This window comes from Mesoplodon densirostris, chromosome 2, assembly GCF_025265405.1.
Source record: "Mesoplodon densirostris isolate mMesDen1 chromosome 2, mMesDen1 primary haplotype, whole genome shotgun sequence".
Taxonomy (NCBI): Eukaryota; Metazoa; Chordata; class Mammalia; order Artiodactyla; family Ziphiidae; genus Mesoplodon; species Mesoplodon densirostris.
In genome coordinates, this window is record NC_082662.1 from 412,512 (window position 1) to 436,918 (window position 24,407).

The 24,407-nt window shown below is 64.6% G+C and overlaps 2 protein-coding genes across 3 annotated transcripts; both read right to left on the bottom strand.

Annotated features, from left to right (window-relative positions):
• Positions 1-4,516: 4,516 nt before the first annotated feature.
• On the bottom strand, positions 4,517-8,827 carry C1QTNF12 (C1q and TNF related 12). 2 transcript variants are annotated; one of them, XM_060079195.1, is made up of 8 exons: positions 8,448-8,827; positions 6,409-6,525; positions 6,217-6,328; positions 5,967-6,118; positions 5,468-5,576; positions 5,125-5,215; positions 4,854-4,932; positions 4,517-4,708 (listed from the first exon to the last, which is right to left on the bottom strand). In XM_060079195.1, the coding sequence occupies exons 1-8, from the start codon at positions 8,613-8,615 to the stop codon at positions 4,610-4,612; spliced, it is 927 nt and encodes a 308-aa protein (XP_059935178.1). In that variant the 5' UTR covers positions 8,616-8,827; the 3' UTR covers positions 4,517-4,609. The 2 variants fall into 2 exon arrangements, with proteins under 2 accessions (XP_059935178.1, XP_059935172.1); XM_060079189.1 differs by having other exon boundaries at positions 5,125-5,243.
• A 2,779-nt stretch (positions 8,828-11,606) lies between these two features.
• On the bottom strand, positions 11,607-24,026 carry UBE2J2 (ubiquitin conjugating enzyme E2 J2). Its single transcript, XM_060088766.1, has 7 exons — positions 23,855-24,026; positions 20,113-20,243; positions 17,439-17,479; positions 13,472-13,574; positions 13,253-13,391; positions 12,854-12,934; positions 11,607-12,257 (listed from the first exon to the last, which is right to left on the bottom strand). Exons 2-7 carry the CDS (start codon positions 20,241-20,243, stop codon positions 11,973-11,975), a joined length of 780 nt encoding a protein of 259 aa, XP_059944749.1. The 5' UTR covers positions 23,855-24,026; the 3' UTR covers positions 11,607-11,972.
• Between the last annotated feature and the right edge of the window lie 381 nt (positions 24,027-24,407).

Sequence of the window (24,407 nt, forward strand, 5' to 3'; positions counted from 1 at the left end):
CCCGGCCCCTCCCTCCAGTGGCGTCTGAGGGTCTCGGCGGCCCAGCCCCCAAGGGGGCCCGTCACCCCCGGCTACAGCCGCCCGCCCCGTCCCGCGCAGAGTGCCGGGCGGATGGCCAGAGCCAGGCTCGAGCCCGGCCAGCAGTGCCGGGTCACCGTGTCCGGCCCTCTGACTGTGTTCCCAGGCGGACCCCAGCCTGCGCCTCCGGCCCCAGAGGCGAGAGTGGGCAGCCTCCACGGTGAAGCCCAGGCCGATCCCGCTGCAGGGCCTGGCGCGGGCGGCAGGGCGGCAGGGCAGCAGCAGGGGCTGCTTCTGGAGACACTTCGCTTCAGAGGCGGAGCTCTGCCCGTGACGCCCCTTCCTGTTCAGTCCCGTTCTCACACGCCCGGGTCCCACCAGCCGCCCGGAGGGGCTGCGGGCACAGGTGGCCACCTCTCCTGGCCTGGCCACTGCCCCACTGCCCCAGGTGTGCGTGTGACGCCAGCTGTTGCAACACCAATGTCATGGTACCAGAGGAGCCCATGAGTCACTGCCCAACAGCAGGGCTGCACCCAAATCCTCCCGAACAAAGGCCCTTGGTCCCCACGCCCCGGCCCCCGCCAGGCCTGCCCGCGTGCACCACAAGACACGCCGGCAGATGCACCAAGGGGCAGGCGCGCTGATGGCGGCATGCACAGGCCCAGGTGTGGGAGTTGCCAATACCCAGGCGGGCTCCCCAGCCTGTGTCCACCCAGCTCCAGGGCTGGGCCGGGGGAGGCCCCAGGCTGCTGGAGGCGTCAGCTCCTGGGTGAGCTCAGGCACCCTGGGCCGGAGACCCAGCACCTCGATGACCTGGGTCAGGGCTCCGAGGTCATGCAGGGCTTGGAGTGGCCTGAACACGGAGCCCAGAGGGCACGCTGGCCGAGCCCAGTCAGCGAGCGAGGGCCCCCCGGGTGCAGCCAGGTCCCAGGTCAGAGCACTGAGTGCAGGCTGGAGGCCTCGGATGAGATAAGGCTCCCTGCTGCCCACAAGGAGCTTCTGCCCCAGGACAGGGGCCAGGAGCCCCTCTCCCCTCCCCCATCACCCAGAGTCCCCGGCCGTCCCAGTGAGTCCAGCTCCAGTCCCTGGGCAGTGGCCCTTCCCCACCCGGCGTCCATGGCTGTGCGGCCACCAGCCCGACTGTCCAGCACGACAGCCTCCCCAGCTGGACCAATGCCAGCAGGTCTCCCCAGTGCCAAGGACCCTGACCATGGCTGTTCCTGAGCTCAGGGACTGGTCAGCCAGGGTCTCCAGCCACCGAGGCCTGGACACCTGCTCTGTATTTGCTCCCGAGGGTCCTGGTGATTCAGCTCTGCCAAGAAAGCCCAGGCAGGCCGCAGGGTGGAGAGAGAGGACACACAGAGACCCCCACACGTGTCACCCAGACACCAGGGACCACGGGCAGCTCCACTTGGACCACAGGTCAGGGCGGAGCTCCCAGAGTCACCACCACAGCCACCACTGGGACACGAGGGGTCAGCACGGCGGGCCCAGGTACATGCAGACCCAGGGAGAGGTGCACAGCCACACAGAGGACACGTCCACCCAGGTCCCAATGGGCCCCCTGCACTCCCCACACCCACACACCCTCAGGCCGTTTTGGGTCCTGGCCCAGGTCACAGGAGTCAGAGGGTCTGGGCTGGCTAAGGACAGGGGCCCCGGTGGGGAGAGGCAGCCCAAGGGGCCCTTGGAGCAGATCCCTGTGCCCAGCCCAGGCCCAACCTGAGAGGACGGAGTCACACCCAAAGCTGGGCACTGGCCACAGACAGCCACAAAAGGCTGCAGAGGGCCGGCGTGTCCTGGCCGCACCCTGAGGGCCTCACCCTCCCCGGAGCCCCAGCCCAGGCCAGGTGGGCAGCCTGTCCTGCTGGCCTCACCCCTCCCCTCTCCCATCCGCAGCCCACAGAGGGGACCAGGGGCCATCCCTGCCCCTGCCAGCTCCTGCGGGGCAGAGTTGGGGGAAAGGGGGGGCCGGCAGCTGCTCCCAGACCTGAGAGAACTTCGAACTGCCCTGAGCCAGAGACCCACATTCTCGTCTGCACTGAAACTGGACAGCAGGCCGAGGGTGCTGACCTGGCTCTGGCCCAACTTGGACACACCTGCTCCCAGCACCCCAGGGCTGCCTCAGCCTCAGGGCCGGGAGGGGCAGTCAGCAGCAGCCCGGCTATGGCCGGGGACCAGGGCTTGGGAAGCCAGGGCTGGAGTGCTCCCAGGAGGAAGCGTCCTCCCTCCCGGGAGCCCCCAGCACAGCAAGTCCCCACGCCCGGCCGCAGGCAGAAGGGTCAGCCAGAGGTTCTGGGAAGTGAGCCTAGAAGGGCCAACGGGGTCAGCCCAGCACCTGCCGCTGCTTCAGAGCAGGGCTCGGGGTCAGGGCTCAAGCTGAGGTCTCCCAGCGCTGTGCTGGCCACCCCAAAGCCCAGCTCCAAACCCAGAGTCCAGGACGGGGAAAAGAGCCCCATCCCCAGGCCCCCAACCCGGAACCCCCGGTGAGCCTGAGGGGCAAGAGCTGCTACAACCCACCCCAGGAGCCCCTGCTCAGACTGGGTGGGTGTGACTGTAAGGGCCCAGGGCCCAGGGAGCTTAGCAAACACCCCAGTTTGGGTCTGGCTCCAGGAGATGACGGGGCTGAGAGAAAATGATGCTGCTGGGTCCAGGGCGGGGCCTTTGGGGGCTTCACCCTGCACTGGCCGCTTGTCCGCATTGGCAGCACAGCCTGCGTCTTTGAGGGCCACCCCAGCTCGTGCCCCTGGACCTGCCTATAGCAGCCGCTGCCGCCCACCCCAGCCCCCCCGTGTCTTTGCTCCTGCTCTCCCAGCGCCAGGGCCCAGCTGGACCCGGCACATTCCAAGGGAATTAGAGCTAAGTGGTTAATGACCTCCCATTAGGGGCGGAAACCGGGAGGAAGAAGAGCCAGACGGGCAGCGCGGAGTCGGGCGCCGGGCGCGGGCCCTCCGGCCCTGGCCACCTGCCCGCAGAAGCCCCGGGCGGCCGGCCTGTCCGTCCTCTCCGTCTCTCTTCTCCTCATCTCCTGTCTCCCGTCTGTCGCCCCAGCAGGGCCTGGCCCCGACCTCTGTCATCACAGTCCCTGGCAGGTCTGGGTGAGGAGGCGAGACCTGCCCCCTCCCGGGCCGGGCGGGGTAGGGGGACCGGCCAGTGTTGAAGGACAGTCAGGAGAGCCCCGGGGGCGGGGGGGGGCGGTTTGATCCCACCAGTCACCACCTCAGTGAGCCCTGTACATGGGTGGGAACACAGACTGGTGCCTGCGGCCAAGCTGGGCTCCATACAGCAGAGTCCCAGGAAGCCTGGGCTCCACGGCCCCCACAGGACGCGGTGCCGGGGTGGGGGGGGCGGCCTGCAGCCGCCCCCGACCTCTCAACAGAGACCCCAGCACGCCACTCACACCTCCCCCTTGCAGGCGGCGGGAACATCCCTCTCAGACCAGGCTGGAGGCGCCATGAAGCCGAGAACCGCCCCCAGACCCGGGGCCCCTGATGCCACCCAGGGGGACCGGGGAGAGAGGTGGGGACGGGTCAGCGGCCAAGCCCGCCGCTGCATGGACTGGTGCCCTCCCGGCACCAGAGCTTTCCTGGCTCATTACCCAGCGGGCTGCAGGGAGGGTCTGGGGGAGCGGCTGGTAACCCGCCCCACTCCCCCCGCCAACCCGAGCCCCTGCCCTTCCCTGCTCAGCCTGGGAGACGGGTCTCCAGGCCTCCCTGCGGCGGAGCTGATCCCCCACCCGCAAGCCCCAGTCATGGGCAGAGGGGCCAGGTGCGGCCGCCCACCCAGGACCCAGGTGCCAACCAGTGATGGTATCTCGGCAGCTCTGCAGAGACACGGACGTCCACGACCAATTTACATTCTTCTGTCTGAGCTTGAGTGGTGCAGGCAGGGGCCGAATCCACAGGACCCACAGGCAGGGCCTCAGCCGCCTGTCCAGGCCGCTCTGACCCTATCGCCTGGGGGGGCAGCCGCCAAGGAGAAGGTGGAGACAAGTGAGGTCCCTGGGGGAATGAGGGACGCTGAGGACGCCCGGGCCGTGGGGACACCGTCCGCATCTGGAGGGCGTGAGGCTGGTGGCCAGCACACCTGTCTGCTCCCCAGCAGCCCCGCGTGGGCCCCGCCTCGCCCTCTGCTCCCCGACACGCACTGTGCCACTCACAGCCTCGAGGTCTCCCAGGCCCTGTGAGTGTCCACGGGCTGCTGCCCTCTGAGGCTGGACCGGCGCTGGGCAGGCGGAGGGGCGGTCCCAGGCCATGGGCAGGGCCAAGTGGCGGCCTGAACAGACACCTGTCCTCGTCCTCAAGGTAAACGTGGCCCCCGGCAGGCACAGGGGCCGTGGGGGACGCACCCCGGCTGCCAGGGTGCTCGGCCGGAAGCTCCACCTCCAGGGCCAAGCCCGTGCCGCAGCCATGGGTGTCCTGAGGCCACTCCACGGCTGCTTCTGCCCCCGCCCTCCCCCACCCCGGCCCCTACAACGCCGCAGCGACCAGGCAACAGGAAGGGCTGGGGGCTCTTTATTGCTGTGACCCCAGGTTTACAGGAGGGCAGCGGGATGAGGGTTGCGGCAGCTCCCCCGCGGCCCGTTGGTCCCTCACGTGCCCAGGAGCAGGCCGGAGAAGCTGGAGCTGCTCTGGACGGTGAGGGCCGCGCCGGAGCCATTGTCCACGAAGACGGAGGTGTACTGTCCCGCCTGCAGACACCCACAGTGGATGTTACCACCCATGGGGCCCGGCTGCCGGCCAGGCGACACCCAGCCCATGCAGTGCCCGGGCTGAAGCTTGGAGGCCCAGGACTGCCCCCCGCCCCCACACTGCCCCACTGGCCCCCGGCCTCACCTGCAGCTGCAGCAGCCCCTGCACATGCACCGTGAAGACCCTGCCGCCGCTCTCCAGGCCGGAGATGGCCTCTAGGGACCTGGACGCGGGGCCGCAGGGGTGAGGGCACAGTGGCCGTGGGTGGGCCCCCCCAGCCGGCACCCGGAGACTCGCGTGCTCCCACCCTGGTGCTCACCGCGGTCCTCTGTGTTCAGGGCAGCCCCCCTCCGTGGGCAAGATGGTCCATGTGCCCCTCAGGGCGCCCCCACGACCCCCAGGAGGGCCCACTCACGTGTGGCGATGGCAAAGGGACTCGATGCAGACCAGCAAACGCACTGTGTCCCGGGCCCGCAGCCGGGCCCTGCCCTGCAGCTCCCTGGGGTCTGCGGAGACAGGCCAGGTCTGCAGCACCTTCAGGGAGGACGGGGCAGGGAGGGCAGGGGCTGGGGAGCTCCAGGGCACACACTGCGGGCGGGGGAGGGTGGGCGCGAGGACCCGTCCAGCCCCCAGGGGAGTCAGGGTGCGAGCAGGAGGTGCCTCTGCAATAGGACCCGGGCCTGGGGCCTGTAACGTCGGGGGCCACCCGGAAGGCCAGCCCCCACCCCCCACACGCACCCTGGCCTGGCCCCGCTCACCCACGTGCAGGCTGGCGAAGAATTGGAAGATGGCGGTCACCGGGGCCGTGAACCGACCGGAGGCCAGGCTCAGGCCAGACCCCCGCAGGAAGGCGCCCTGGGCAGCGGGCTGAAGGGACAGCAGGGGGATGCGGGCTAGAGTCCGGACCCTCCCCTCCCACACCCAGCCTGGGGGAGGCGCCTGAGACCAACAGCCCCCAACCCAAAGAGGCCCCGGGTGGGCAGGACAGAGGGCTGACCCGTGCGTCTGCACCCGCCCAGGCCTCTGGGCACAGATTGGGGCCCCAAGGACCTCCAGAGGGCAGGGTGTGCCTGCCCCTGGCCACCTCGGACCCCACCGTGAGCCTTGCCGGGGTGTGCGTGGGCCGAGGGTCGCCCGACGGTAGCTGTGGGCCTGCTTGCTTGTGGGGCCCACCCAGCCCGCTGTCCCCCAGCTGGCCCTGCTGGGGCCGGAGCACCTGCAGTGGGAGCCCCCGGGCTGCCCCCCACGCCCACTCACGGCCTGGAAGCCCTGCAGCTCCACCAGCGTCCTCTTGTCCACCAGCACCGGGCCCTTCAGCCGACAGTGGAAGGCCTCAGACACCAGCCACCTCTCCGTGCCCTCGGGCAGCGGGGGGCCCAGCAGCGCCAAGGACCGACGCTCGGTAGCCTCTGTGGGGACAGGGTGGAGGGGCGGCTCGGCTCAGCTTGGGGTACCCCCAGGGTGACCTCCTGAGCCTCGGGAGAGGGGTGGGCGGAGGGGGACCTACCCTTCAGCATCCCCTGAAACTCCCGAAGCGCAGCCTCCTGGGTGACTTCCGCACCAGGGGGTCCTGGGGGGCCTGGGGGGCCGGGAGGCCCCGGGGGGCCAGAGAGGCCTCGCTGGGGGGAAGCAGGAGAAAATGAGGATCGTGGTGGGACCCACAGCCATCCCCATCCTGGGCTTAGACCCCGGGGCTCACCAACTTCTTGTCCTGGCCTCGGCACCGTTTCTTTGAGGCCCCGTCATCGGGGCGCCGGACAAAGTTCAGCCATGTCACGTGGGCATCTGTGAACTCAGGCCCTGAGGCCTCAGGCAGCTGAAGGGTCAGAGGACAGGGCTAGAGTGCTGACCACCAGGCCCCGCTGGGCCCTGCCCCGCTGCCCCCGGGGGAGAACAGGGAACTGTGGGACCCTGGGCAGACAAGAGGAAGATGGCAACGGGGCACCGCAGGCCACCCCGGGACTCAGGCCAGCGCCCGACGTCCAGGAGCCTCGGGTCTGCGGCTGTGTTGCAGCAACCGTTTCCAAGCAGACAGGCACACCCGTGTGCACACAGGGCCGGGCCCCACGTGTCCTGACAGGGGCCCAGCCCCAGCTGAGGCAGGCAGTGGTGGGCAGGAGTGAGTTCTCCAGAGCTGTGTCAGGCTGGGGGCAGTGGGCAAGGTCCCACTCTGTGCTGGGCATCGGGTGTGCCAGCTGGCAGCCCAGGATCAGACCCTGCAAGCCCCCCTCCTACGCCCAGTTTCTGCAGCAGGGCAGCGGGAGAGGCAGGGGCACGCCCAGCCCCAAGGTCAGAGAAGAAGACAGCATGCCAGGGGAGGGGCGTGTGCCGGGGGATCGGTCCCTCTCTGCGTCTGGGTCTGTGTGCCAGCCTCACACAGAGGTCCCTGAAGTGGCCAGGAGCGCAACAGACTCTGGTCTGGCAGGAGAGATCCACTGCCACGAGGCCAGTGGAGCCCTGGCTACTCCCGGAGAGCCGTCCAGGCAGGCAAGAAGAGGGGTCCTGGCCAAGGCCCGGTCCAGCGGTCAGCCCCCAGCGCCAAACACGACGAAGGCCCAGGCTCCCAGGGCAGGCCTTTACCCTGGGGAGCTGGGAGGGGCCCGCCAGGAAAGGGAGAGGAGCCAGGTACTTCCGAACATTCCGGGTCCTCACTTCTGCTGTCCGCCTGTTCCTCTGGCCGCCTCAGACCCGAGCCACGTTGGAGGACCCGGTGGGGGGCAGGTGGGGGAGGAGCCCAGCCCCAGCAGGAAGAGTAGGGCTCCTGACGCCTGGGGAGGGTCGTCTTGTCGCAGGGGTGGCATGGCCAGGGACACCCCCCATCTGCCCCCAGACTGCCCTGCCCTGGCTCTGGAGGGGCAGGCCGGGCAGGGTGGGCCAGGCAGGGCAGGAACTGTCCCCAAGGACCCCTCCCCCAGGAGCCTGGCTCAAGAGCTTGCGTGCCTGCCCCAGAACCTGCTGGCAGCCCACTCCCCTGGCAGCAGGGCCCAAGGAGGACTCACTCTCCTCAGCCTACCCAGCTGGAAAACGGCGCCTCCGGCTCCAGTGGGGCCGCGTGGGCCGAGAGCAGCCGGGATGGCCGCCACGGAGACGCCCTCGGGAGGCGGGAGGCCAGGATCAAAGGCTCGAGGGCTGGCAGGGGGCCTGGCCCAGCAACTGCCGCTTCACTCCAGCGGCCACCAGGCCTGCGCTGCTGGGGTCAGCTCTAAGATCCCCTCGGGGAGCCCCAGCCCAAGAGGGTGGAACCCTAGGGCTGAGGCAGGTACAAGAAGCTCCTCTCAGAGGGCCGGGGGCAGGCTGGGCTGGGGGCCTCCCAGGCCTGGAGCACATCCCATGCCAGAGGCCGTAGTGGGTGCTGGCTGCCCAGCAGCGGGTCAGGCAGGGGCTAGCCTTGGCCTCACGGGCGGCGGGAGTTGGGGCACCCAGGTTGCAGCAGGGGCTCTGAACTGGCTGCCCGAAGCACCTCCCCAGTTCGCAGTCACACCGAATGGCAGCAGATTGCTCAGGGCGTGATGGTCCCTGGGGCTTCAAAGGGTTCAACGTAGCCCACTGGGAAGCCCCTCCACGCCCCCACCCCTCCCCAGGCCCAGAGAGGGTCCTCGAGGCCGGCCCCATCCACACTGCCGTGGCTCCTGCCCAAAGCCCCACCCCACCCAGACGGGGAGGGGAGGCCTGGAGAGTCCAGCGGGCAGAGCCTGCAGGTGGGAGGATGGCGCCCACGTGTGCCCAGACCCTGCATACCTTGGGGAAGCCCAGTAGCCCCTCGCTGCTGGACGTGGTGGCGTTGGGGGCTGCGGGGTGCTGGCCGGGCTTCCGTGGCCTCTTGGGCTCCCGCCGGGCCCTCACGCCCCCAAGGAGCATGAGCTGCGGCCAGAGGAGGGCCGCGGCGGCCGCCCAGACCCAGCGCATGTTGGCTGCCGGGTCCGGAGCCGGCGGCGGCTCAGTGATGTGAGTCCAGGCGCCGGAAGGCACTCAGGGCCCAGGCACGGGAGCACAGCCCTGAGGGCTGCCCGGCCACCACTGGTGCATGTCTGTGCAGGATGAGCCGGGCCAGCGAGGGAAGCGGGAGGATGCACCCCTGTCCCCGCAGGTTCCCTCGTGAGCAGTGCCCTTGCCGCCCGCGCTGCTGCCAAATAAACCCCTCCTCCCCAGAGCTGGCGGACTCCAAGGGGGAGGGCTCACGGGCGGCCCGGGGCGTGGATGGGGGCGGAACCCACACTGCTACTGCCCGAGGGGCGAGGCTGCGCCTCCATCCCAGCCCCTTCAGGGTGGGGCCCCGAAGCCGCGGGCGGGACGCACTCCAACACAGCCCCTCAGCCGCTTCCTACGACCCCTCTCCTCACCACCTCTCCCGGATCCTGATCCCTCTGGCCCCGCTGCAGGGCCCCCACCCTAGGGTCCTGGTGCTGCCGCAGGCACTGGCCCCGCTCCCGGGAAGGGCAGTGTCTGGAAGCAGGACGGCCGACCCACCGGGCTCCCAGCCTGTCCCAGCCTTGGTGAGCTGGGCTGAGCGGGGCCAGCAGGGGAGACGGGTTGACCTGGGAGGGAAGGTGTGGCCCACGGCTGCCCCCGAGCCCTTCTGCTCCCTCCTCTTCCTGGGGCACAGGGCCCACCCTTACTGAGGGGCTGCCCTCACCCAGCCGGGCCCCTTGGGCTCTCCAGTCCCCAAGCCTGTCCCCCCAGTAGCTGTGCGCAGCCAGATGAGCCAGCCGAGGAGAGCAAGTGACAGTGGGCGGGTCCCCAGGGGGAGTTGGGGCCCTTCCTCACCTCTGGGCTGCAGGCAGCAAGACGGCTATAGCCAGGTGGCACCCACAGGCTCCAGTGGGGGCCCGGGTGGAGGCTCGATGCCTAAGGCAGGACCCCCAGGGCCAGCCACCCCTCGGCTGGTGCAGCCCGGGGCTACGGGCCGTCAGAGCTGTGGCTGGCCCTCAAGGACCCGCTGCCTGCAGCCCAGCCTTGAGGAAGGTGGCACGGCTCACTACCCTGGAGGGCAGCACAGCAGACCCTCCAGACGCAACCCCCTCCACCAGCAGATGTCCAGCAGGAACAACGGGGAAGGAGACCCCGGCCCCAGGCCACGTCCACAGTCGGCAGCTACAGGCAGAGCCGCCCCAGACACAAGCTGGAGGGGGACGACGTGACTCCTGAACTCACTGTGGGGGGTCGAGTGTCCGGCTGCTGAGCCCAGGTCTCGAGGAGGTCATGCTACAGAAGCCCCCGCTGCGCCATCCCCGCTGGGACCCTCCACGTGACCTGCGGCCAACAGCCGGCCAAGGGGCTACCAGACAGACCCCTCCTCTTCCAGGCTGGGCACCTGTGTCCTGCTGGCCTGGGCCATGTGGACACGGCAGCCGCACCAGGCTCCGGCACCAGCCCGTGGGTCCCAGCTCCCCCAGTGAGGCTGGACCAAAGGGAGCCTGCTCGAGGCATCCACGCCTCCCAGCCACAGCCACCGAGTGCCCGCGGGGAGGCTCAGGCCAGCTGCCCGAGACCCGACCATGGACACACTGCCTCCCCAGGGGAGGACGGGACCTCGGCGCCCCGGCACAGCCCTCAGCAGGCCGCCTGCCTGCCGCCGGTGGGGAGCCACACCAGCCTCTCAGACCGAGACCTCTGAGCTGCGTCTGCCAGGTGACACCCCAAACCTGGGCCTGGGAGAACCTTCTGAGGGAGAGACACAGGCCCGACAGGACAAGGTCATCTTTTATTTGGGGGTCACATCAGACAGCAAGCCGCACGGGCGCCCGGGGAGGCTCCGTGCAGCACAGATCTGCTCCCACCGCTGACTGAAGCTTTTAAAAGTTGAGATTTCACACAGAAAAGAAAAAACACGTGTCAAGTAACTTCTATTTCCCAAACGTTACACCTCTGAAGCAGCTCAGGAAACGCGGCGCGTCCGGAAGGGGCACCAACCTCCACAGACGCACCCTCGGGCCGGCAGTGGGCGGAGGGAGGCCTGGCAAAGCCGCACCCGTCGGGGTCCGGGCCCAGCAGCACCGCACCACCCCGCCACTGGGATCCACCGTGGGTCACAGGACACCCAGCTGCCCACAGGCTACCCAGTGCTGGGCGGAGAGGGACTTGTGGTATGCAGACCCCAAGAACACAAAATTTAGGAACAAAGACAAAATGAAAGACTCTTTTTCACAAGAGCGGGTTGAATACACACAAGCGGTAAATCAAAGAGCAATTTTAAATAAATTGATCAAAAAACAAAGAACGTCAAAGGTGCACCAACGCCGGGCTGCACGCAGCTTCCCTGCCGGCCTCTGGAGTGAGGTCACAGGGTGTCGCGCGGTGGCGCCCTGACACGGCGCCTTCCAAACACCGTGCAGGGACGTCATTAGCAGAGACGAGAACAGGGAGACGTCGGCGATCCAGGAGGCGCGGGCCCCGGGTCTAAGACGGCGCCCACCGGCACTGCCCCTGAACCCGGGTGTCCTTCCCGGGCGGCCAGCCTCTAAGAACCGGCCACGGATCCGCTGTGAAAGGGATTGTGTGAGCCTGTCTCCAGGGCAAACAAAGAGCTGGACCACGTGTGCGGGACGCCCCACGCGTGCAGAGCCCGTCTGGCAGGTGGGACCCAGGGGCCCGCTGGGGTGTCTCCTCCATCCATTAGCACAGCCAGCGGGAGCCCGCAGGAAGCCATGGGGGTGAGAGAAAGCCGCAGCGCGACCGCACAGGACGCACAGCTCAGCCCCGGTGACACCTATGGTCAGAAAGGAGGCAGATTCTCAACTTCAGCAAAACAGAGCACACGTGCTTTCCCCAGGAGGAGCCTGCTTCATTCTAAGTGAACACAAAGGCCAAAGCCCAGTCCCCTGACCCACCCATGGCCGCCCTGCCAGGCCCCCGGCACTGCCTGCCGAGTCAGAGCTCCACATAAGAACGCACGCAGTGTTGGATAGGCATCGAGTTTTATATTTTTAAGTGACCAAATCTAATAAAATGAAAAACAGGTTACTAAAATAGGTCCAAAAGACAATACAGGAGATAAGCTATAAAACCAAAGCGTGAGGCCCTCTCGTGGACATGGAGCCTCACAGCCCCCGACGGACGCCAGGGCAGAACGGGGGCTGGGAGTCTCGCGTCTCCAAATCCAACTACACACTTTGGTTTTTGTTTTCCTCTTGAAGGTTTTTAAAAAGCTAACCCCAGGAGTCAGGCAGGCCCGCCCAGTGCTCGGCGGCACGTCCAGCCAGCCCACATCGAGCTCAGGCCCAGCGTCCCTTGTTTCCGACCACCTCTGCTGGTCGTGGCGGCGGCTCACTCCTGCGCTATGCTTCTCAGCACGTACTTGACCGTGTAGGCGAAGGCTGCAAACCCAACTATAACAAACAAGTTTGCCAGGGCACCGCCCAGGAGTCCGTGGTGCCGGTTGGCCTGCTGGAGCCCCGCGAGGTGCGGCCCAGCCCCCGGCGCGTGCCCGTTGAGGAGCGGAAGCCCGTTCTGGCCGTGGTGCGTCTCCCCGTCTGGAACCACGTCTGGTAAGGGGAGAGCCTGGGGTCTGCTACTGAGTTCGTCTTGTGCTCTCTGTTTTTGCTTAATTTCCTAAGACAAAAACAGCAAGAAACAAGAGTTGGTTGAGACAAGCCAGCTCCTTCAGGGCTAGGGAGGGGACTGCGGGCTACCACAGAGACGCTGCGGGGTCGGCAGGCAATGGCTGCAAGTTTCGCCCTGACAACTACCCTCGGAGGCAGTGCCGCTGCTAATCCTGTTTAACAGATGTGGAGGCCACATGACCTGCCAAAACCGCCAAGCCTACGCCTCATGAGCTAGGACTGAGCCAGGTCCGAGCTACTCTGAACCACCAGGGCCCCGACTTCCATGTGGCTCAGCCTCCCGTTCATGGCCAGGTTCTCTGCTCCGGCACCAAGACCAGCAAGCATCCCCGCCCCTCACCCCAGGCCCGCCCAGGACCTCGACAGGCCCAGCGGCCTTCCCCTGACCTCTCCCCGTCTCCAACCCACCATCCAACCCCCAGGTCCCGGAGGAGAGGGTCAGGTCTTTGCGCCTAAACACATCCCCCCACTCCCGGTCTGCAGCCCAGGGACACACAGGAGCACACGTTCCCTGTGGAAAGTATCGAATCAAAGTGTCCCTGACACGGGGAAAGCAAAACTAATGGCCAACTTTCACTTTCTTACCTCCACAACTTCAGGAAACAATTCACAAAACACTTTGTCTTTTAAATTAAACACTAAACTTTGTGCAGCCAGTTGTCTTTTCTAGGGGGAAAAAAAAGAGAAATATCAGCCCGAAGGCTAATTTCAATTCTTTCACATTCTAAAAACAGACCAACTGACAGTCGAGGGCCGCTGTCTTCACGGTGTGGAAAGGACCCCACAAGCACACTCCTCATGACAAGCTGTCGTGAGGTCTCCTAAGGCTGTTTACCTTCCTGCGTCATCCACTGATGATGCTAGACCTGACCCCTACTTAAAACGGGAGAGAAATGAAAGCCCGATAACAAGGAGTCGCTGTCCTGATCGGGTGCAGCAGCTGTGGAGACCAACCGCACTGCCCCCCTCCCGCCCCCAGCTCACTGTGAAGTCCGAAGTCTCAATGCTGCCCAGGGTGGGGCCCTTCTCCACCATGAAGCTCAGGAGCCCCGTCAGGATGGTGGAGACGGACCAGGCCGGGTTCCACGTGTCTGGGTGGAAATCCGTGATGGAGAGACACAGCCTGAAGAAAGGGACCCAGTCAACGGGGTGCACACTCCTCAGGACCCCAGTCCCACTTCAGAAGCACCCCGGACGCCTTACCTTGTGTTGCACTTAAATCTTCCATTGGGAGTTATCATATAAATACTAGGAGGTTTAAAAGGAAATTCTCTGGGAAAAATTAGTTTTCCATGATAATAGCCACCTGTATGAGAACAGAGAAGGAGCCTTTGTTGAGTCATTGTTCAGAGTGCGACAGGCCCTCACTGCCCTCAGGGTCCCGGCCCCGGCCGCCCCCGCCCAGCTAGGTCTCCCCACCCCCTACCCACCAGCCGACCATCCCTGGAACACACACATCTCACTGGGGCTCACAACCACCAACCTGGGGGGGCCCTTACCCCCACTGCCGACTACACGTCCCTCCCCCACCCTCGCATGCCCCCCTCCCCGAGAGCAGAGTATCGGGACAGAACCTACACAGGCTCCTCACTGGCCCCACGTCCACCCCCGAGAGCGAGAGCGGCAGCTCTTCCGGTCCCCTCACTCCTGCACCACCTGCCTCTCCTCCACCAGACCACACCCAGCAGCAGGCGAACGCGTCACATCCCCCCCTTAAAAACAAGTAAACAACAAAACTCTGACAAACCGCCCCCCCCGCCAGATGCTCCCTCTCCTTTATGTAAAATTCCTGACCTTGAAGTCACCAGACATCCCCGCTGGGCCACGTGACCCCATCTCAGGCCTCACGACCGTTCCTCAAGGCCCCACCCGAGCCCGGCTCCTTCTGGCGTCCTCCCGGCACCTCCGGACCCTCCCGCACTCCGGACCCGCATACTGACTGTCCCAGCAACACTGCCCCAGATGGGTCCAAGATGGAATTCCTGCTTCTTCCCTCAAGCAGCAGCTCCATCCTCTTAGCTATTTAGACTAAACTCTGGGGGCCCCTGCTCCCGTATCACACCTACTCCATCAGCAAATCCCAGCAGCCCCCAAAGCTTGGAGTGACCTCATCGGGCCCCCTGCTTCCATCCCTGCCCACCCAGCTCCAGGTCCCACCATCCTGTCCCCACTGGAGGCCTCACCCCCTTGCTCTCAGGGTGGCACCTGGGAGCCTGTTGGAAATGCAGAGCCTTGGGCCCACCCACACCGGCGGGGCAGAACGTGCGTTTCACAGGATTCCCAGAGACGTGTGCGTGTCTGTGCGTGTGTGCATGTACAGCGAGGCCTGGGCTCGCTGCCCTGTCCTCCCACTGGAGCTCCCAGCTGTCCCCCCAGCCCCGCAGGTCTCCGCTCCGGCGCCCCGCCCCCCGCCGCCTGTAGCGGCCGCAGCATTGCAGCCGTCTGGCGCATCCTCGCTTCCACTCTCCCTGTCGGAGGTGGAGGGGTGACTGGGGCCAGCGTCACCTGCGAGGACAGCTCGGCACACAGACAAGCCCACCGGCAAGGGACTAACTCTAGAAGCGATGCTGGAGCACACCTGCACCCACAAGGACTGAGAAAAGCCAAAATGGAAAAAGCGCAGGAGATGGGAACAGGCACTCGGCCCAGAGAAGACCATGGTAGCGTGGTCGTGACGGGAAGCAGTGGGCTCACACCACAGGGACACTGTCCGTCTCGCTCAGTCGGGGGCGGGGGGTGGGAGGTGGCGACCCCACCTGGCTGATCCAGAGGGGACCCATTGGCACCACCCGCCAGTCCCCGGAGGGAAGGGCTCCGGGAGCGGGCGAGCACAGCGAGGGGCTCAGGCAGAGCCGTGAGCAGGGTCCACGGTGGCGAGGCCTGCAGTGCTCCTCCCACCCAGGCATACTCCCAACCTCAGAGGGTCCGTCCCGGGCCGGGAGGTGCATCCAAGGGCGTGAAAGGCCCCTGGGCCTCTCCTCCGGCTTCATTCCAAGTGTCCGCGGGCACTGAGCCCCAGGACAGACAGACAAAACTGAGAGCACCGGGCCCGGGAGGAGAACCGCGCCTGGAACCCGAGGCACCTCCGCTCCGCCCCGCTTTCACAGAAGCTGTGCAGGGCGATCCCTGGGCCCTGCTCCACCCCGGGACCCGCCCGGGCCACACCATCCAGTCCACACAACCACACCGCGAGTCTCAGAACCAGGCACGGTGACTCCCCCGGTTTTATGATTTTAAAAAACTATTTTAGCTATTCTAGGTCCTTCGCCTTTCCATAAGTTTTAGAACCAGTTTTTGAATAAGCCTGTGCTCACCTACAAAAACCTCTGTTAGGGTTTTAATGGGATGCTGTAAAACCTCTAGACACAGATCAACACTCATGTACCACCGGGAAGCCCACCTCAACTGTGAAACTAGTGTCACAGTTTCGGCACCGGCAGAGCCCAGAGCAAGGACCAGGTCAGCGGGCAACTGACACGGAGCCAGACAGACGTGGACATGGGAGGGAAGGGTCAGAACATCCACAGGTCAGAGGAGCACATGAGGAGGGAGCCAGAGTCCACACATCAGAGCCCACACAGGCCCAGACCCATCCACCAGGTGCGGCAATTCTGAGGGTCCCTCCGAGACCCTGACGGGAACAGAGTCAGCAGAGGACGGCACTGCAGACAGCAGAGCCCTGAGCTGAGGAGGGGACAGGCATCAGGAGAGGGCACAACAGCAGGTGCTGAGGGGAAAAGGGGGGGAGGGGGGGAGCAGAAAAAGCTTTGGTCTCCGAAGGAAAGCTTTACAAGGAGGATGAGGATTCTCCCAGCCCGAAGACCGGGAACAGCAGGGACACACAGGAGAACAGATGAGGCAAATGAAAGCAAGAGTGACAGGGTCGGGTCTGGAAGAGGAGAGCCTTTCATCCAGGTCAGAGGGGCTGGGTGGACGGGGGTCTCCTGCAGTCCCAGCCACCACACCGCTCGCTCGGGGCTGCCCTCTCCTCTCCCTGCCCAGGTGTCAGCCTCACTTATGCCACCAACAGTTCTGGCTGGTCCCAGGGGCAGTGTGTGTGTGTGGGGGCTCTCATCACACAATTAGTAAGCAAGTGTTCACTACTGTATGTTAAACACTAAAACCACAAAGAATAAGAAAACTTTAAAACCAGGCAGAATCCTACTTGCAAGAGAACACTGCTCGTTCTCGGGATCTATCCAAGTTCGCTAAACACGTATTGTATGTTTCATTAAGTGTTTTAACATGAGCTGTGCAAGCTGTTCTGCAGCCTGTCTTCCGCCCTTTCTCCTGGAACTGCACGCAAGGCCATCGCCAAGCCCGTTACCCTGTGGTCATGACACACCCACCCTATAGATACGCTTCTGCACACTGTTTCCCTAGGGCAGGTCATCCCCCAACAGGGATTCCTGGGCCACAAGAGTCCCACGAGGCTACTGACTTGTCTGCCCAACTACCCACAACACTCCTGGGCGTCCAGAGCACCCACACTGCCTCCCCAGCAGCACGGGTCCTCTAGTGGAATCGAATGCACAAGCCCACAGTAGGAAGACACAAGTGTGCTGCTCCGGCCACCCGAAATCAGGACCCAGGGACTAAAGTGCCCACTTGGCCACGGCTCTGCCCCAGGCTCCACCACCCAGAGGCTGGCGCCAGGCTCCCCTCGGGCCCCTGGAGGCTCACTGATGGACAGCTCCGAGGTCTGTCTGCAAACACCAGAGGATGCTGGGTAGCATCACCTGACCACGGCAGGCCCTGCGGCCCCCTACACCTCAGGGTCCTACCCGCACAGGGGGCCGCCCCTCAGCTCTGAGGACTCAGCACAGAGTGAGCACCCAGGGTATGACCTTTCTTTCCTTCAACAATACACGTCGGTCTTACTTTTCCCCCATCTGTTCTCTCAGCTCTGATCCCACTGACGTCAGAGGCTGGGTAAATTCGATACTCACAGCAGCCCCTGAAGACGGAGGCGCGTGGGCAAAAGCCAACTGAGCAAAAACCCCTGTATGACCTGCAGGAAACCAGAAGGAGCTCCGCACGCGTGCGGTCTACCTCACACACATCCAAACCAGGAACGGTGGTATTTACAAAGAGAAGGTGTTTCTCAGGCGAGGGCGGTTCTGAACACACACGCTGCCACCTGTTACTCTAACTCAGGGCAAAGACTTACCTTCATAGGGAGTCATCTCAGGGCCGCGGACCACATAGCGCCTGAGGAGGGAAGAGAATGAGTTGGCTTCGGGGACGGCAAATCCTCCAAAACCCGAGTCACTCCAAGGCCGGGGTTTTCAGTGCCCACCCGAAACCAGACGTTCACAGACGCTCAGCAGGTGAGCTGAAGGATGAACCCGACCAGCTCCCCAGCTCCCAGCTCTGCAGTTTCTCCAGCTGCTGGCATGTTAGCCGCTCTGTAACGGGATCAGAGAGGCTGCGTCTCCCAAGTTTTCCACGGAGTACTTTTGTATCCACAACACAATATGCAAAAAGCTAATCCTCTCTAACCGTTAACGTCAACTGACTATTTAAAAATTAACTTCACAATTTATTCTTGAGACGTACCTGAAATCTGGTATTTTTCAGCATGCCCAAATATCACGCAGTAGCTAACCCGGGAACAGCTGGAGACACGCAGAGGCTGGGTCCCCGGCCCTGACGTCCTGGAAGAACCAGACTCGACCTCAGAGCAGCTGCCCTCCAGCAGGAGGGACAGGGACAGCCCGTGATTGTCACCAAAGTCCTCACGCAGGGAGGCTCAGACCAGGAGCACCAGCCCCCATGGACTCTGCTCTCCATGCAAATAAACGAGGCTTCATCTCTACGTCAAGAAGCATTTGAGGGCTTCCCTGGTGGCGCAGTGGTTGAGAGTCTGCCTGCCGATACAGGGGACACGGGTTCGTGCCCCGGTCCGGGAAGATCCCACGTGCCGCAGAGCGGCTGGGCCCATGAGCCATGGCCGCTGAACCTGTGCGTCCGGAGCCTGTGCTCCGCAACGGGAGGGGCCGCAACAGTGAGAGGCCCGCGTACGGCAAAAAAAAAAAAAAAAAAAAAAAGCATTTGAGCTTATGACTTTTTTTTTTTTTTGGCTGCACCTCTCGGCTACTGGGATCTTAGTTCCCCGATGAAGGACTGAACCCGGGCCCTCGGCAGTGAGAGTGCAGAGCCCTAACCACTGGACCGCCAGGGAAGTCCCTGAGCTAATGAATCTTCAAAGAAGACAGAAAAGCACAAAGAAGAAAGTAGACCTAACCAAAAATACCACACCAGACACACCGAGCACAGCTCAGTAGCCGCCCCTTCAGGCACTGCTTCCCACCAGGACACTGCGACAACCCCTACCCCCTGCTGCCTGCTGCCGTCGGACTCAAAAAATGCTGTCGTCCTATGTCAGCAGACCAGGAACACACCAAGGAACGTGGCCTTCATTTGTAACTGCTCCCAATTCCTGTGCCCAATCTGAGGACACCGGGAAGGGCCGGTGAGCAGGGCTCTGAGCGCGCCCAGCAGCCCTGGGCAGCAGAGCAAGGAAGGCTTGGAGGACAGGCCTCTTCCAAAAAACGGCGCTCTTCTCCCAGCTGAAGCGACAGACACCCGCAGCTGAGCAGAAGAGCCCACGCAGCAGGCCTGACCCTGCTGTCCTCAGCCAGCGTCCGGGAGCTGGATTCCAAGGGGTTCTCATCACCCCAATGCATCTCAACTATGTGTGCAAAAAACATGGTTAATGCTGAAGGGAAGCCTGCTGTCCTGCTGGGAGTCTGGAATACTGGCGGGTAGCAGGCAGAGGTGCCCGTGACCCACCCCACCGAAATCCCTGATGCTCAGTCCCGAAAGGGCTTCCCTGGTGGATGCACCTCACATGGCTTGTCACAGCTGGCCGCAGGGGAGGGGAAGCTTGTGTCTGGTCTCCAATGGACTCTGCCCTGCGCCTCTTCCTTTGCAGCACGTCCTCCTAACGAATGATGGAGCGTAGGACCCGACTCGACTCACGTGCAGGAGGGGCCCACACGATAAGGATGTTCCCCTAGACTGCCATGGAACCCATCTGTCCACCTGCCAACTATGTCCTGGGGGCCACGCTTGGTTTTTGCCGTCTGGGGGCAGGGAGAGCTCTGCTGCGACACTGATGCCTCCCCCACATGCCAAGGCCAGCCTCCGCCTGAGACCCTCCACCCCACCTGCCAGCGCTGGCCCTTCTCTGCAAGCCACAGGAGGAACGTAGACCCAGAATCCTCGAACACCTGTCCAACTTGGAAAATACTTTTTAACTCAGATCTCTTTTCTCTGGATTTTAAAAAAAATTTGAAGTATTTGTTAAGAACAAAACATAACAAGGAGAAAACGCTCCTTAATATCTCAGCCCTACACTTTGTGTCTCACAAAATCACCAGCAAACCCGGTAGGAGCAGCTCTTCTACGACACGGCGACAGTCACCATGAAACGCACATTCACAAGACACAGAGGTGGAGCATCAGGACCCGTCCCCCCGTCACCAACCCGCCCAAATAAGACAGGGCGCCTCACAGCACCAAGAAGCAAAGAGCAGGGAAGGAGAGTCTAAACGCGTAGCTTCTCCAGCAGCCGTGAGACCTGCAGCCCCAAAGCCTCCCCCAGGAGGGACCTTCTCTCTGGCCCCAGCGGGCAGGGGTCAAGGACAGCCCACCACACCCCCAGCCACTGCCCATCGTGAAGACAACAGGACAGCGCCCACAGGCCTCACAGTCCACTCACACCTGCCAAGGGTACAGGAGCCCCTTCCCTGCGCCGAGATGGCCCATCCGGCCCACACAGCCCAGCCAGAGAAGCCACGTGACAGGTGGTGTGGGCGAAGGAGAACGCAGAGCCTTACCACTCGAGGATGTTGGAAGGGAGGGGCTCGGCACAGATGTAAGGCACGGGGTCTTTCTTAATCCGGAGATAGTCCTGCTTCAGGCGCTGGGTCGCTGTTGTGGGTGCTCTCTTAGCGCTGTTGCTGCTCATCTGTGGAAGACAAAGGTCCATGCTGACGAGGACAGAGGTGTCCCCTGCCGCCCCCCCTACAGGCGGCCTCCGCCACCCAGAGTCGAGGCCCATGGGCCGCGCTGACTTGCCTGAGCCCTCAGACACCTGCGGGCCTTGCGGAGTCCCCTTTCCTGTCTGCCCGCTAGGAGCTTTGCTGACACGACGTCGTCAGACAGAAACGTTAGGAAAAACCCTGCAGCCACGCTCCTGTTTTCAAAGAACCTCCACGGGGAGAAAGAGCTCTAACTGCAAGGGTCGCGGGAGGAGGCCCTGACCGCCTGCCCTGTGAGCATCTCCCCAGCGCCGTGCTGCGCGGGGCCACTCCCCCGCCGCGGCCCACTGAAGCCCGTTGTTAACCATTCTCCAGCACACCTACCCCTGGTCATAGGTGGGTGGGAGGAACCGAGAAGCGGAGGAAGAGCCTCTTTCTGGGGCTGGAGAAGAGATGGGGACCCCAGAGAGACTCAGGAGGCGGCAGCGGGCCAGGCAGAGATAAGGAAGCGTGTGTGTCCAGGACACAGCACTGGGTCACCGCGGCAGGAGACCAACCAGGGATGCGAGGCCAGGCCATCAAGCGGTGCCCACAAAGATTTTAGGCCTAAACCTTAAGGCACATCAGATCTTCTGTTAGAAAGGTCACTCTGGTGGCCCAGCAGAGGATGGATGGGACAGCATGGGACAGACAGGATGGCGCAGGACAGCACTGAAGGCTGGGGACGGGGAGGGAGGGAGCGGGCATCATTCAAGGCAACAGACCTGGCCTGCTCAGGGGACCCTGGGACACCCCAGCTCTGCCCCAGGGGACGCAGAAGACGGGGCTCCCCATGCTCACGGGCACCAGCACGGCTCCAGCTCTTAACGTACTAGAACTTCTCACAATGTAAGGTGCAAAAGCAAAAAAGTTCTACTGCTAAAAATAAAGCATGAAAGCCACTGGTGTAAAACACGGTGGAGACAAAGAACACACCAGGGTGTGCAGCTCAGGATGGAAAGGAGTGTCCAGGCTAGAGGAAAGGCCAACTGGACGGGGGGCGGGGGGGGGGGGGCAGTGAGGGAGGAGTCACTTTGCCCGCGTTCCCAACCTGTCCCGGCGCAGCACCAGATCTCCACCTGGAGCCACTCCCCGCACCGGGGCGGCCCCGCCTCACCTCAGCCCGGGACCTCTGCAGGCTCCTTCCCTCCCGTCAGTCAGTCTCTGCCCACGTCGCCGCACCAGAGGCCATGGACTCCTGCCCAGTGGGATCCTCCTCAGAGTACCCTCCCCACAGACGACGACCAGGGCTCGCTGTCTCACTTTGCACCCCCGGGGGGCCCCTAAACCTCGGATCCCCATTCGCCCCCACTCTCCCCAGAGCCACCACACACCCCTGATGCAGGGCCCGCTGCTCTGCCCGTCAGAGACCTCGAGACTTCCGCCCAGCCTCCCGGCTCGCAGTCTCCCTCCATCATTTCAGTCCATCGTGTTCGCTGAAGTCGGATGACCCTGCTCGGCGCCCAGTTCCGATCGCAACCCTTCGGGAGGCACCCAGAACTAAGCAAGTAAACGTCAACACCTCGGCCACCTGCCAAGTGCTCTCAGGAGCAGCCCCAGACCGCCCTCTAGTGCCCGACTCCCAGGACCCCTGACACGGCCTGAGCCGACCCCGTCCTCATCCCAACCACACGGCCACTTCCCGCTCCAGCCTCTACTGGCAGACAACTCGCCGAGGCCCTGGTCAAGTGCCTCCACGCCACCCAGCTCTGCTCCGCACAGGTGACCGCCAGGCCCCAGCAGACGCCACTGGCTGGTGTGCCCCGCAGGTGGCTAGACCAGCCTGGGGGGAGCGCTCCCTCCGCAGCACCGCCCCAAAGGCCGGAGAAGCCAAGGGGACCAGGGCGACGTGTAGTGACAAACACAGCGACAGTCCAAAAGCAGGGCCACCACCCAGGACTCGCTGCCTTTAACTGCTCGCCGTAAAGTTAACTCTGCGACGCAAACCGGCTCACTGGGTAATTCAGATGCAGCCGTGCGGGCCTCAGTCAAGCGGCCAGCTGGGTGCTTCACAGAGGGTAGCGCACGGCCACAGAAGATAAATAAAACAGATCCTGCCCGGCTGGGCACAGATGAACTGTTCTCTCGCTTTTGCTTTCAAAGCCGACGTACAATCCAGCTACCGGGTCCCCCAAAGGACAGGGCTCCCTCTGCGCAGCACCCTCAGGCCCCTCCGGGTGCCTTCCGGTGCGCCGGCCTCTCCCGGATCTGCCCGTGCGCACAGACCAGGCGCCTCCACAGGCCATGAAGCGCTCCTCAAGGGCCCTTCAGGCCACGTCCCCACGGAGAGAGCACGTAAGGTGTGTCACACTGAAGGAAACAGGGCGCAGACGTTCAAAAACAGAACAGAACAAGAAACAGGGCCCGCGCACAAAACTGCAGGGCAGAGAAGCTGAAAGCGGGCAGCCTGAGCCGACGTCTCGGGCACAAGTCCCTCCGGGACCGCGGGGACAGACGTGCCGCCCGCCCCTTTCTCCCGCTCGGCGGCCGAGTGCTCTGGTGACTGTGCGGCACGAGACCTTGGCCTGACCCGCCAGAGGGCACGTGACACACCCGTGCCCGGGACTCGCACGGAAGTCTCTCCCTTCACCAGCAGGATTGCTTCACAGGATGGACGGAGGCCCGTGGCTGATGGGGGCCGCCCCGCCGCCACTCCCGCACCTGCGCGGCCAAAGTGTGCGGATGACTGAGCGCCAGTTCTAGGTGCCGAGATCCAACGGTGCCTGCAGACACGCGGGACCTTTCCATCAAGCGAGACCCTTAAGTTCCTCTCCGCGAAAACGAGCCTACACCGAGGGCCCCTCACCTCCAAAGAACAGAGCCCCGACCACCGCCCTCACTAGCTCCGCTCGCCGCCCCCTCCACCGGCTGGGGCCTGACCTCTCTAAGTGTTTCAAGCCTGGGCCCGCGTGCGGTCGGGAATGGATGGGAACTAAACATAGACCAACTAAGTGGTGCTAACTGGAAAAGGGGCGAGACGTTTACACCTGGCCAGACGAGAGAGCGGGCGCGCACAGGCGAGGAGCCGGCCCAGGGACCACTCCGGCCGCCCGGCGTGGGGCTTCCCACTCTGACCGCCCGGATTTTCTCTCTGTTACCACCCCAAGGGCGTCAACCAAGCACGCTCACTGCTGGGGGGAGGTAAGGGGAGGTCTGCGGTCCTAACTGCTCGGGGATGAAGCGGCGGAGGGCTGGACGGCAGTCACCCCATCCCAACACGGATTCCCAGGACAGTTTACGAACCAAGCTCTACGCCGGCCCGTCCTGACGGCGGCCGCAAGTGTGCCACTAACGGGAGGCCTTTCCATGGGACGCCAACCGTGTAACCACCCGAATCCCCAAGCTGGCCGGAGGGACGAGCCGGCCCGGAGCCCCGGGCGCCCCGCCGTAACCGAAATCGAGTTCCGCGCACGGAAGCTCTAGGCCGGGCCCCGCGAGCGCGGACGGGGCGGCGATGAGCCGTGCGGAGGCCCCGCGCCCCCCGCCCGCCGCTCGGGCCGGCTCCGGCGGGGCGGACGCGCGGCCGAGGCCCCGGCACAGGCCCGCGGCGCGTGCTCACCTCTCCCCGTCGCCGCGCGTGGGCCGCCGCCGTGCTCAGGCTCGCCGTGCTCGAGGCCAGAGCAGGGAGCGAGAGAGTGGGGCCCGCGCCGCACAGGTGCACCCCGCCGGGACCGAGCCCACCCCAACCGCCGCCGCTGCTGCCGCTGCCGCCGCCTCCGCCTCGGCTTCCAAGATGGCCGCCCGAGGGGGCGGGGCTATCCCCGCTTCCGGTTCCGGGGCGCGATTAGCCGGGGGGGGGGGGGCTACCGCTCTAGGCGGCCGGGCGGATGTTCCTTGCGTCTCGCTGCCTCCACCCGCCCCAGGAAGCGGAAACAGTCGGCGCATGGGCAGTGGCTTGCAGCCTCGAGGGGCGGGGCCGGAGCCCTTCTGCATGTCTGGTCGGCCAGCGGCGGCCCTCAGGTTGATGCTTCGGCCGCAACGCTGTCCGGCTGGCGGCCCCGGGGAGAGTCAGTGGCCGCAGCGGACCGGGTCCCCCCACCGAGCACGTTCCCCTCCTCACGACCCCCGGCCTTCCGTGGGAAGACTCTGTTAGAGGGTGACCCCCGCGGTGC

Excerpts from the sequence above, each read along its gene's own strand:
- C1QTNF12 (XM_060079189.1), bottom strand. The coding sequence starts at position 8,615 with ATGCGCTGGGTCTGGGCGGCCGCCGCGGCCCTCCTCTGGCCGCAGCTC. Across the intron at positions 6,526-8,447 it reads GGCTACTGGGCTTCCCCAAG|CTGCCTGAGGCCTCAGGGCC; the intron begins GTATGCAGGGTC and ends CTGACCCTTCAG. Across the intron at positions 5,577-5,966 it reads AGCTGCAGGGCTTCCAGGCC|CCCGCTGCCCAGGGCGCCTT; the intron begins GTGAGTGGGCGT and ends CTGTCCCTTCAG.
- UBE2J2 (XM_060088766.1), bottom strand. The coding sequence starts at position 20,243 with ATGAGCAGCAACAGCGCTAAGAGAGCACCCACAACAGCGACCCAGCGC. Across the intron at positions 17,480-20,112 it reads CCTTCCAACATCCTCGAGTG|GCGCTATGTGGTCCGCGGCC; the intron begins GTAAGGCTCTGC and ends TTCCCTCCTCAG. Across the intron at positions 13,392-13,471 it reads AGATTTAAGTGCAACACAAG|GCTGTGTCTCTCCATCACGG; the intron begins GTAAGGCGTCCG and ends CCCTTTCTTCAG.